Genomic DNA, 12,368 nt, shown 5'->3' with positions numbered 1-12,368 from the left:
GTGACAACCCTTACTAGTTGGCTGTGTCGGGTGCTGGCGGGTTTAACGACACATTTATATATTTATATACGCGATCAAACCCCCAAAAACCCTCTATTGTGGAAGATTTGCTATATATTTTATCAACCGAGAAGATGGATTCTGGCTTAGCAATCATTGGAAGGATTTAATTAACCATTTCGGGTCTTAATTGATTGTGTTCACGCTTATGGTGACTTTCAGACCGCATTCCATTCTCTGCTCCCCCCTCCTCTTTTCCGAACATAGATGGACTCGTCCATCTGGCCAACTGCCAAATCGCTGTCCGTGGTGCTGACGTTACGAAAAACCGCCACTTTTTTCAAATTTTCTTTCTGTGGATTTCACACCTGATGATGATTGCTTGTGTTGCAGTCGAAACGTCGTGAGAATTTGTATTGTTTTATATTATTTTATTATTTCCCTTCTACGTGACTTTACCGAAAGAACCAAGAATATGAATCCCTGCAGTCACGAAAGCTTTAAATCAAGATGTATATATATAGTTATTGTTGCTGAACAGATTACAGCCTCCCCATCCGATGCTCTGGGTGGCATTAATCAACGCCAGACGCGTCGCAACCCACTTCTCCCCCCCGCCCCTTCGTTTAAACAATCCGAGCCGCCACGCCAATGGTGGCCGCGTGGCTCGGAGGACAGCTGTCGGTTCCGCCGTGACCCGTGGGTTACAATTCGAGTTTCCAGACAGCCACGCGGTTCAACCGGGTGTCTCGATCACAGCAAGTCGACGTTTCCCAGCCTGGTCACCCAATGACTGGGTTAAGGTAAAAACTAAAAACCCATCATTGTTTCGGCTAGCCTTTGGGACTCTGGACTGAAGCTCACCGGCGCATCTTATACTTGAGCATCGCCACAGGCCTCGTGATAATGTGACTGAAATATGGCGCTGGACAAAAACATGTGATCATTATTTGTGTTAAAAAAAAGATTAGATATTTTTTCCCACAATTTGCTAAAATTCCAAGCTTTGACTGCCGGGTGACAAACATTTCTCCCTTTGAAAGGTACAGCGCCCCTGACGTGAATAAGAGTTCACTCGAATAGATCTGAGAAGTAGTTCTGTGAAATCTGCTTCCACGGGCCGTTTTCTAACATGGGGGGGGGGGGGGGGAGTGGGGGCGGATGCATTTGTCTGCAACAAAAAAATGTCCATGTCCAAACACAGTACACACGTTTCCTTCTTCATCATCTCAAGCCGAGACGCAGAATTCACAAATGGAATACATTTGGGGGTGGGGGAGGGGGAACACAAAATGTAAAACAACAAAAAAAATTGGCGATATTAGGCGCCACGAAAATAAAAGACAAGGCATCCACCCTCAATACCCCTCCCCCCGCACCCCCCGTTTTTATTCTGCGTCTTCACTCCGTGTCTGGTGCACCAAGACATCGGCTCATCTCCTAAAACATCAAAGGCAAAACAAAAACTGGCAGTCAAAAGGCCGTGGCCGTGACAATAGCCACCCTCCTTTGCACCCCCCCCCCCAACTCCCCTCCGCCCCTATCATGCAACGTGTCCCCCCTACCACAACACGATCACCAAACGTTTCAAAAATAGCACCTTTAAAGCACACATTGTGTGCAATTATCTTCAATACACCCTTACACTTGTTAACGTATCTCACCCGCAACAGCGGCAACAGCGGCAGCAGCAGGGACATCGCCGCCGTTTCAGCTGGACGGTAGCGGCGACGCGGGCAAAGCCATTGCAGGGCTGCGCCTTTATGTCTCGTCTCGAGGAATGGACAAGCGGGCGGGCGGGCGATGATTGAAAACAAAAGACTAAAATATATATCGCACTATGAGACATCTTCTTTACCAGCGGCAAAATATAGTAATAGGTTTTTACCCTTTCAACTGGTACAATGCTTACCCCGAGCTCTCAATACTCTGATAGTGCGCTGATTCAAGAGCTGAATGGCTCACAGGGCTATACCTAAGAAATGAACTTGAACTTGAACTTGTTTTTGAGTTGTACGCCTTTTGGCGTCATCTGGTCCAACACCAATGTGAGACTAGGCTCTAAGAAAAGCTGTCTCGGGTGTGGACCAATCAACTTCAAGGACAGTGCATATTATTATCATTATCAGAGTTGTTTATTTTTGTTTGCATTTTGACTGCTTGTGTTGTGGTTATTGCAAACATGATCCCTTGTATAAAGGTATCAGTTTTTGTACCAGTTGAAAGGGTAAAACCCTATTACTATATATCGCATGTCGTCGTCGTCGTTCGCGCAAATTTGAATCCCATCAATCACCGAGCGGGAACCGCAGACACGAGCTGGGAGGCTGCCAGCCGGTGAGCCGGGCGCAACCAACAATTGCTCTGCAGTCCTCTACGTATTAAGATGTTTTCAGCCAACGCGTGAGCGTTTGTTATACACAGCGGGCAGGACACCGGAGCGCCCGGAGCAAAAATTCACGCCTTTAAAAGTTTTAAATAAATATTCAGGGACAGAAGGTGATCGGTCCACACTTTGCCGGACTGCATTCTGCCCGGCGAGCCGGGGGTCACGGCTTCTCTTCGACCTCCCGCCCACCCACCCACGGGTAGAAGGGAGTTTCTTCAGTGCGGGTGATTCATCAACCCTCACTGGTGCCTGCCACAACGTTGGATCAGAGGCAGCCGCGTGCCAAGGCGAGGAAGCGGGTGGTGGCAACGCGCAGGCGATGCCCGTTGCTCAACTGGCTGCGTTGAGGGCGTCGTTTTATTCCTCTGCGCATTTTTCTCGAAGGTCGAGAAGACCTTCACGTTGTTGTTGTTGTTGTTGCTGTTGTTGTCGTCACGAATATCGAAACAGCAACACAATCCCCCCCCCCCCTCTCCAACACACGATGGCCTTCAAAAACGAGAAGGCAATAGGCGACGTTTCGGAGCAGTAGCCCTTCTTCACAGCAGGTTCATTAACGAACGTGTAAATGTTTTGATGATTATTGTACTCGCGCTCCACTGCCGACGCAGAATCACGAAGTAATGTAATCTATATTGCCGCAGGCATTTAGTAAGCGTCACTACGTTGACATTGCGGAGAGGCATTGTACCGACTTTATTAGCTTGCGATGTGATGGTCTCAGCCTGGCCACCAATGACTACACTAAAAAAGGCATCGCATTAAAATCAGTTTTTTCCCACTTAATTTTTGGCGAAATTCCAACTCTGAGAATTGTAACACATCAACTACATTTATATGTGGGATTGAGTGCCATGCAAACATCGGTAGCTCTGTGACAGCTAGTTCCACGGGCTGTCCACTAACACGGTTGCATTGTGCTTAGCGAGAGTTCTGAAAGGGTACGATGTCTCGTGGTGCCGATGACACAACGTTGGAATAATATTTGAAAAAAAATTATAAGCATTTAGGAAAAAAACTATTTTGAATCTTGATGTTGAACCTTTCTGGGATTAATTACAGTCGCGTAATATCAATAGTGATTACATCATTTGCAACAGATGGCTTGCATGGACTCTGTTGGCGAGCATAGCAATACAAATTTACTGAAATCTCCTCTCACAAATGCTTTAAAATAAACACAAAAAATCTGAGCCGTTTAAAAATGCCTCATTCCCTCAATACAATCTTGAGCTTTGGATGCGGAAACAGCGATTCGAAGACAAATTAATGGTCTACTGCCTGTGGCAGCAGCAGCAGTCACCTAACTGACCGTCTGATCTGGAATAAAAAAAAAACATAAAAACCATAAACAGTTCGTCTTAGTATTCCCTCGCTATTCACCAACTTTCTATCGGCGATTTGAGCTTTCCGCGAATCGCACCTGGAACTCTACACAACTGCATCGAGAGAGAGAGAAAGAAAGTGATGAGATCAAGTGATGAAATGAATTTCACGTATTCAACATCTTATGTATTTAAGCTCATTCATTTAAAATATAGGTTTTCGTACGACAAACTCTTTACCCGCGAAATTTGCCATTCACGAACATTTCTCCTGAACGTATCGCTGGCAAAAAAACGAGGCGATGCTGTATTCCAGACTGCACATCGGCTGTGTTCTGGGTTGTTGTTGTTGTTTTCGCAGCGCGCATGCCAGTCTCCAGAAATAAATAAAAACAAAAATGTACCAACCACACAACGCGCTCGTCGCAAAGCATCATGCTGCTCGCGAAAAAATAATACAAACTCGCTGTGGGACAGATCTCGCTTTGTAAACGTAGCGGCCTGCAACATGAACGACCGAGCCCACGCTACCAGTCGTTGCAATAAAAATATCTTAAAATAAACGACTGCGCTATGTACAAGGAAACAGGCCACAGTCGGCAAAGTTACACTGGGGTTTTTTTTTGTGACAAGAGCTGCATTTTTCGAAGGCTGGTTGTTCAACCATGCGGACGCAATATTGTTTGCTTGTACGAACCACAGTCCCCCCCTCCACCCCCGCACATCCGATTAGCACATTTGGCTACATACGGTGCAGAAGAAGTTCAACATACGTACACACGAGAATGATATTTTCAGCATCTGTCAAACCACTGCTAAATTAAGGCTTCACCCTCCACCCCCACACACCGTATTGGTCAATGAGAGTCATTGTGACCATCTCTTTATCCCAGTCAGAATATTAACTTCTACTCAAGGAATCCTATGAGCCATGAAGCTCTTTTTCACAGATGGTCTACGTGGTTGGTGAAGGACCAGGCTCGGGCAACCGCTTGCCACCGGTACATTTTGCCATGTCCGGGAATCGTCAAAATCAAGCCGCCAAAATGTAACCGGCCAGTGCGCTAACCACCGCTCCCTCCGCTCCGCTCGGTTCCACGCAGCGAGCGCCTTTTTAAAACACCTCTCAACTGTTGCCACTTTCTAATAAATATATATTTTTTTATAATACACATCAACACAGCTGAACCTCGCCCGGTAATATATTAACCCGATGGCAGCTTTGTAGCACAAACATTGCATATTGCGTCTTTGCACCATGCGCTGCTAATTAAATAACCTACCAGATATAATACACGTGTGATACAATGCTGCAAGATGCAGTAAAAAAAAAGAAAAAAACAACGGACCGCGTGTGACCTTCAGGTCAGTCCGGCAATCACACCGCCCAGACGTTCTCGCCGCTTCTCCGGAGGCGTTTCAACCGAATGGTTTCGCGACGACCGACAGGTTGAAGTTGGCATTCGGATGTCGGTGACCTCGCTTTGACCCACGGCCACTCGGTGTACGGGAGCCGCTTCTAATAGACGCATGGGACGGCAGCAGACGAAGTCTTCGTGGAAATCTGTTTCGTTCCGTTGATTGCCATGTGTCAGCCTCCATACGATAGGCAGTCTCCACGTGTTCATCTGTATGTGTGTTGTGTACGTGCGTGTATGGGTTGTGTACGCTACCTTTCCAATGACCTCCTGCCGGTGATTCTTCAACACTTCACGTGGCCTTAAAGCGCACATAGCCTGGCACAAGCGCCGTGGCCACATCACCGCCACCGAGTGATGTTGTCGTTGTTGTTGTTGCTTGTTGTTGCTATATGTGTACTGAAATATTCAGTCAGGTGTTGCTTGGGCAGAGTGCGCGACCCATAATCAAGCGGGCCACAAGTTCAAAATGCTGTCCGGGGGTCGACTCAACCCATCATCATCGTCCCCTGTGCAGGGCTGTTAAAATGAGGTACTGCTTCAGTCGAAAGTCAACAGTCACCATCCTACGGAGAGACTGACTCCGCCAGAGGAACGTGGAATTTCCACCCCTGGCCCTAGGCCCACCGAAAGATACGAGCACCATTACACACTCACTGGAGTAGGTAAGACACTATGAGCAGATTTTGATGAACACATGACTCAGCCTCAATTGAGTACCTGGTGCAATGTGTGGACATCGCCACTTACACGAACGGGTGGGTGTCGGACACCCACCCCCTCGTGTACCGTGCCGGCCTTCATAGGCGCTACACGCCAACAGCACTTGCCCTAACAGTCGGCGAAGGCTACACGGAGGATCTTTGCCTTTCTAGCAATACATATAATCCGATACACACGCGTGGCACGGAACGAGGTGACCACGAGTTTTGGTCGCGCGTGCAGGCGACTGCCTGTCGCTGGCCTCCAGGTTCCGAGGTCACAGCAGAAAGGGCAGGATGGGCTTGCGGAGGCGCGGGTAGTCTGCGAACGCCTTGAGGTACACCTGATGCTTCTCGCGAGCCCAGATGGTCATTTGCACGAAGCCGAACACCAGGAAGATGGCAGCTGTGGGCGCGACACAACGCGCACAAAATTCAGTTCGTTGTCTCCCCCCCCCCTCGGCACTTCAGATTAGCACGGTTGGTTAAGTACGGTGCGAAAGAAGTTGAACATACGCACATACATGCAAGCGACATAACGCCAACTTTAAACGGTGAAATTGTTCTCAGGTTTAGCAGGTTGCAGCCGAGGTCTAGTTTTGGTCACGTGTCGAGGTGGCTGGGTTGATGCAGAGGTCAGATCGGGTTCTCAATTGATGGACTGAAAATGTTCACCAATGACTGTGTAAATACATGATCGTTTCGGGTAGCCTTTGGCACTCGAGACCGAAGGTCACCAGCGCCTCTTATACTTGAGCATCGCTACAGGCTTCGTGACACTGCGATTTAAATATGGCGCTAGACGTGACTTTACCGAAAGAACCAAAGAGTATGGATTCCCGGAGTCACGAAAGATTCGAATCAAGATTAAATAGGTCACGTATGCCGAAACTCCGTTTTATATATATATATTTTTAATCGCTTAAGGATTACCTCACAGAATGGACAATTTGGTTAAAATATTGATGTTCATTCTTCAAACATTTTTTTCTCAGAACCATATTGGGTCAGGCAAGGGGGGACGTGAGGGGGGGGGCGGGTTTACTCGGTGGAAACTAAATTCAACAAGGGGCGACACCGTAGCCAACCCAAGGTTGAAAACTCGCTGCTCTGACACGAAAGAATGCATGCGCTGCATTTTCCGGATCATTCGCGATCTCGTACAACATTCTACGTGGGTCTCAACCAGCTTCGTATAATTCGACGCCGTTGTTCAAAGCAACATTTGTCAGGATATACGACCCCGAAGAACAACGATTGCGTGACGTTTACCTCTGTCCACATTGTGTCAGAGGTGCGCAGGCATTGTTTCCCCCTCTTGGTAAATAAACGAAATAAAAACAATTGTGGGTGCCTACTGAGGTTACCCACCTGTCCTGGGATTCCCCCCCCCCAGGATCGTTCCTCTTTTTGCGGAGGTAGTTGCTGTCCTGGGAAATCCGTGAGTCTTTCCGGCACATTAAAGGTACTGATTACACTGGTCAACCCACTTTTTCTGGCATAAGGTATTCCAACGGGTTTAAGGTAATTTTGGGGTGCTGATTCCAAATCTGGCATCAGATTTGGAAAATATTTTGTCTATCACATCAGGTTTTATTTCAAGAAAGGCTAAAACCTTTTCTTATTCTTATTGGTTCTTTCGGTAAAGTCACGTAGAAGGGAAATAATAACAGGGGTGTTGGAAAGACAGCGAATGGTGTTCATTCGGACGCTGTCTTTCCGACAGACCTGTTCTTCACCTGAGGACGGCTGCTTGCGTTGTGGCCGAAACGTCGTGAGAATTGTATTTTATTATGTAAATTTATTATTATTTTATTATTTCCCTTCTACGTGACTTTACCGAAAGAACCAAAAATCGAAACAAAAATAATTGCAAAGTGTGTGCCTTGGTAGTTTGGGGTACACAGGCTCGAGAGAGAGAGAGAGCGAGAGGTCTCACCTGCCACAGTCTGGGTCATGATGGAAAATCCAAACCAGGCTCCAATCTGCAGCGCACAGCAGCCAGCAACAATCAACGCCGCGCCATCGACAAAGTGAAAAGAAAAATTACGCGGAGCACAGCACCTCGTGTGAGCATAAAGCTGCAAATTAATTTCCAGCTTTTTGCCTTTTGTAATCACGAGGCCGCAATAAATCCTCGCCACTTGGCCATCGCTGGACGAACCGGTTCTTTACGCCGTAAGCGAAATTGCTGGCTGCCAGTGCAAGGTATACATTGGGTTGTATGGCGCTGGAGGGAAGACCATGTCAGCACATCATATAAAGTTTGCTGGGGGGTAGCTGGGGCTGGAGGGGCGGCGGGAGGCTGGGGGGGTTGGGGACAGAGCTGAGGCTGGGAGATTTAATAAACCTGCGCCGTTGTTGGCCACTGCCCGGGACCGCCAAATCGAACCGGTGACCTCTCGATTTGCAAGTCCGGCTGCGTGCTAACCGCGACACCACGCGCACACGGCAAGCATCCCAACCGCACGAAAGTGGCCGTCGACATAACGCCAAATCGTTCCGTGCTCATGAAAAAGTCGATACCGATGCCACCACCAAGGGCGCGTTAAAAATGCCCCAGGGCTAACAGGTCACCAGCTGCGTAACAAAAAATAATAGAAACGCTCGACTTGTTAACGAGCGCATTTAAAACCCGCCACCAAAACGCAACGTCTGTCAGCAGAGCCAATAATTATTATATATACAAGGGCGAGAAGAAGAATGAGAAACTCCACGTGGCGAGTTCATTCAAGCATTCTAATTGATGACCCACGCGTGTTCGACCTCAAACGCTTCGAATGAGCCCTTCTATCTCCCCCGCCCCCTCCCTCCCCCGCTCCCCGCCCCCATACCTCCCCCGCCCCTCCCCTTCTCCTGCCTCCCCCCCATCCCCCCTCCCCCATCCCTCCTCCCTCCCCCGCCCCCCTCCCTCCCCCGCCCCTCCCCCGCCCCCATACCTCTCCTGCCCCTCCTCCTTCCTCTGCCTCCCCCCCACCCCCATCCCCCAACCCTCCCCCCCTCCCTCCCCCGCCCCCTCCCCCGCCCCCATACCTCCCCCGCCCCTCCCCTTCTCCTGCCTCCCCCCCACCCCCCATCCCCCCAACCCTCCTCCCTCCCCTCCCCCGCCCCCTCTCCCCCCCGCCCCCTCCTCCCTCCCCGCTCCCCCTCCCCCCTCCCTCCCCCCCCTTGAGACGAGAGTTTAGACAGCGCTGCGCTTAGAGTTGGCGGGCACAAACGAGGTTTCAAATCTCGACCCCGAGCTCGCAGCCACGTCTCCAAGGGGACACGGGCAGCGAGATGACTTTGCTTGCGCGCGGCAACACGGTTGGGTTGACAGGCACTTTGCGCAACCTTTACGCGAGGACACGTAGCATCTCGTAACATTTACACGGGCTCGTAATAAGTGATCTTTTTTGCGAACGCGAAAACGCGTGACTGCTGTAATGGGTCTAGCAGGGCCCGGCTATTGGAACACTTTGGGGAAGTCCAGGGCTGCAATCTAAGAGTGTCACTGACAATGTATATTTTGTAATTATGTAAAATAAATCATTAAGAATGTTGGCTTTTATGTACAAAAAAATGCTTGGGTCTCAAGACTATAGTTATATTTGGGTGTAATATAGACTGGGATGGTTAACCTATTAATTAATTATTGGGTTTTTTTCTTGCGTCTGAGAGTTCGTGGAGAAAACCCAATCGTACGAGAGGGTTCACGCTCAAAGGTCTCTGCTGATGAGCTCACCGATTAACCCACTTGCTGTACTGCCAGCCACTGGCCACCTTGTAGCCAGCCGGGTTTAGGAGTTTCACGAATCTCGATGCGAATTGGATTACAGGCCTCGGGCTTTTTCAACTGAATCCTGAGCTTTTCAGATACTATAAGCAAAGATCATTCACTGTCTGTAGTGAATCTTCTACCTCTTCATATGCGTGTGGTTTGAGTTAGCAATCAACATCCAAATTTGAAATCCACTTTGTTGCTTCGGCGTAAGGAATTAGGTGGCTTTAAGCAAAGGAGACTCAACAAAAGCGCAGGGCCCTAAAACAGCTCAATGGGCACTGTATTCATGAACAAAAATTCGATTCACCAAATATCAACTCGGATTTAGATGCTAATAAGCATAAAAAGCCATCAAATAAAAACGTACTAATTAATCTCTCTCAACTCTACCTTGCCTTTTGTCTCACCTCACTAAATCTCTCTCATTTCATTTCACGTCTCTCTGATCCGTCACTTTTTGTCCGCATTTCTCTCGCCCCGCTACACCCACCACCTCTTACTGTCTGTCTCGCCTTCGCTGGGAGTTTATAGACTTAAAAAAATCGGGGACTCCCGGCCCCCCAATGGGCCTGGTCCCACCACTGACCTCGTACGTGTAGTTGGGACAGGAGATGAACACGAACGGCCACGTGAAGGGATTCATGGTCGGCATCGGATACTGACGTAGCCTGTACACTGTGTGCGGGAAAACACCCCCAATTAGCACGGTTGGCTACGTACGGTGCAAAAGAAGTTCAAAACATCGGTACGTACACACAATAACACACACCAGAAGGAGTGGTAACACATGTTGTTGTGTGCTGGACACAACAATTACACACAGTAGAAGGAGCGGCCACACAATTTGTGTGCTGCACAACAACAACAACACACACCAGGAGAAGAAGCGGTCACACATATTGTGTGCTGCACAACAACAACAACACACACCAGGAGAAGAAGCGGTCACACATACTGTGTGCTGCACAACAACAACAACACACCAGGAGAAGCGGTCACACATATTGTGTGCTGCACAACAACAACAACACACACCAGGAGAAGCGGTCACACATATTGTGTGCTGCACAACAACAACAACACACACCAGGAGAAGAAGCGGTCACACATATTGTGTGCTGCACAACAACAACAACACACACCAGGAGAAGAAGCGGTCACACATTGAGTGCAGCACAACAACAACAACACACACCAGGAGAAGAAGCGGTCACACATACTGTGTGCTGCACAACAACAACAACAACACACACCAGGAGAAGAAGCGGTCACACATATTGTGTGCTGCACAACAACAACAACACACACCAGGAGAAGAAGCGGTCACACGGTACACACAGGGTCAGCAGCAATTGAAAAGAATTAGCACTCATACCACTCCATCATCACCGGCCATTTTCAGCCGCCTCTCAATGTTATTTCTCGTACACGCAACGCAGGAGCAAGGAGGGTAGGTCACCGAGACGGGAGATTAAGTGGCAGCCTGGTCTTGGCTGCCAAGTGCAAGACCTAAATGCCAAACGGTGGCGATTACGGGATTGTAAGAGCAAACCTTGGTGGCTGTGTTTCAGCTGCGCGGCAGCTGCAGAATCTGGCAGAGGGAAGGACGCGATGGCAACATGCGGTGGCATCAGTGGCGATAACCTTGACAACCTCGAGACCGTGACCTTGACTGCAGTGGGATGGTTGGCCAATTCCTTAATATAATGATATAGTTTATGTATCTATGTATCTTTCCGAGAAGGACTCATCGAGTCCGATGACTTTATTTAAAGGAGAGTCGTCCTGCTTTGGAATATTTCACCGATTCCATTTTTATTGAGCGCCTTTGCACGTGGGAGGAAACTCGAGTTCGCAGAGAACATCCCACCACACACAAAAACAAAGATTCCCCATAGAGACTCAACAGACTGATGGGGCAAGTGCTGTTAGCGAGCACTTATGAAGGGCCAGAACGGCACACGAGGGGGTGGGTGGTCAGCACCACGCCCGTCCGCTTTTGTCTTCCACATCGCAATGTTTACACACCACACCAGGTAGTAATTTTGAGGCTGAGTCGCCCTAGGGGAGGCACAAGACCGGTTCAAATAACCGTCACCCGTGTTGGCCCATGAGTGGGAATCGAACTCGGGTAGCCGGGTTCGTAGCACAGCGCGCTAAACTGCTGCGAGAGGGGTTAACGCTGAAAAGGACCACACGAGCGTGCAGCCTTCTTGCTGGTCACCTCCGCCAGTCCCAGCTGGTCCGGATAGTTTCACAAAGTCCACGCGAAAACCCACCGGCGGTGCCGCATCACAGGCGCGTGGCTTCCAAGCCGGTGGCAATAGTGACGATGGGCGAAGGGAATGCAATGGAGGGCCTCTTGTCCAAAGTTTTCTATCCCACCATCCCAGGTCCCCGCTCCGTATTCTCGCACCTCATGCCCCTGCTGCCCCCGTGCGTCCCGGGTGCAGTTAAAAAATGATGAGGTTATGATTTTAGAAGCGACCTGGCTATCACAAATGATAGCCCAAACGAAGTGGCTTCTATGGGGTGGGAATTTCTCGCGGCCAAAACAACTCTAAACGCCATTGGAACCTCATTTGCCAGTAAAAAATAAGAGAATTGTTTTTTTTTACCCTTCTATCTGGCAACAAAACTGACACCTTTTTTTTACAAGGAGTTATGTTTGCATAGACCACAATACCTGCAGCCATAATGCAAAAAAAAACATAACTCTGATAATATATGCACTGTCCTTGAAGTTGATTGGTCCACACTCTAAACGCGTGA

At 48.9% G+C, this 12,368-nt stretch overlaps 1 protein-coding gene across 1 annotated transcript in view; it reads right to left on the bottom strand.

The window, feature by feature from the left end:
* Window positions 1-3,066: 3,066 nt before the first annotated feature.
* LOC133349346 (very-long-chain enoyl-CoA reductase-like) overlaps window positions 3,067-12,368 on the bottom strand; it is a 45,858-nt gene continuing 36,556 nt past the window's right edge. Inside the window, exons 11-13 of the mRNA XM_061562700.1 lie at window positions 10,183-10,271; window positions 7,773-7,818; window positions 3,067-6,239 (exon numbers count right to left, since the gene is read on the bottom strand). Coding sequence (XP_061418684.1) covers window positions 6,112-6,239; window positions 7,773-7,818; window positions 10,183-10,271 — 263 coding nt within the window. The 3' untranslated portion in view covers window positions 3,067-6,111. The remainder of the gene's footprint in view (window positions 6,240-7,772; window positions 7,819-10,182; window positions 10,272-12,368) is intronic.

Source organism: Lethenteron reissneri, chromosome 4, assembly GCF_015708825.2.
Source record: "Lethenteron reissneri isolate LAM-NWPU_2019-01 chromosome 4, ASM1570882v1, whole genome shotgun sequence".
Lineage (NCBI taxonomy): Eukaryota > Metazoa > Chordata > Hyperoartia > Petromyzontiformes > Petromyzontidae > Lethenteron > Lethenteron reissneri.
The sequence above is the reverse complement of the archived record's forward strand: the minus strand, read 5'-3'. Positions and strand labels throughout refer to the sequence as shown.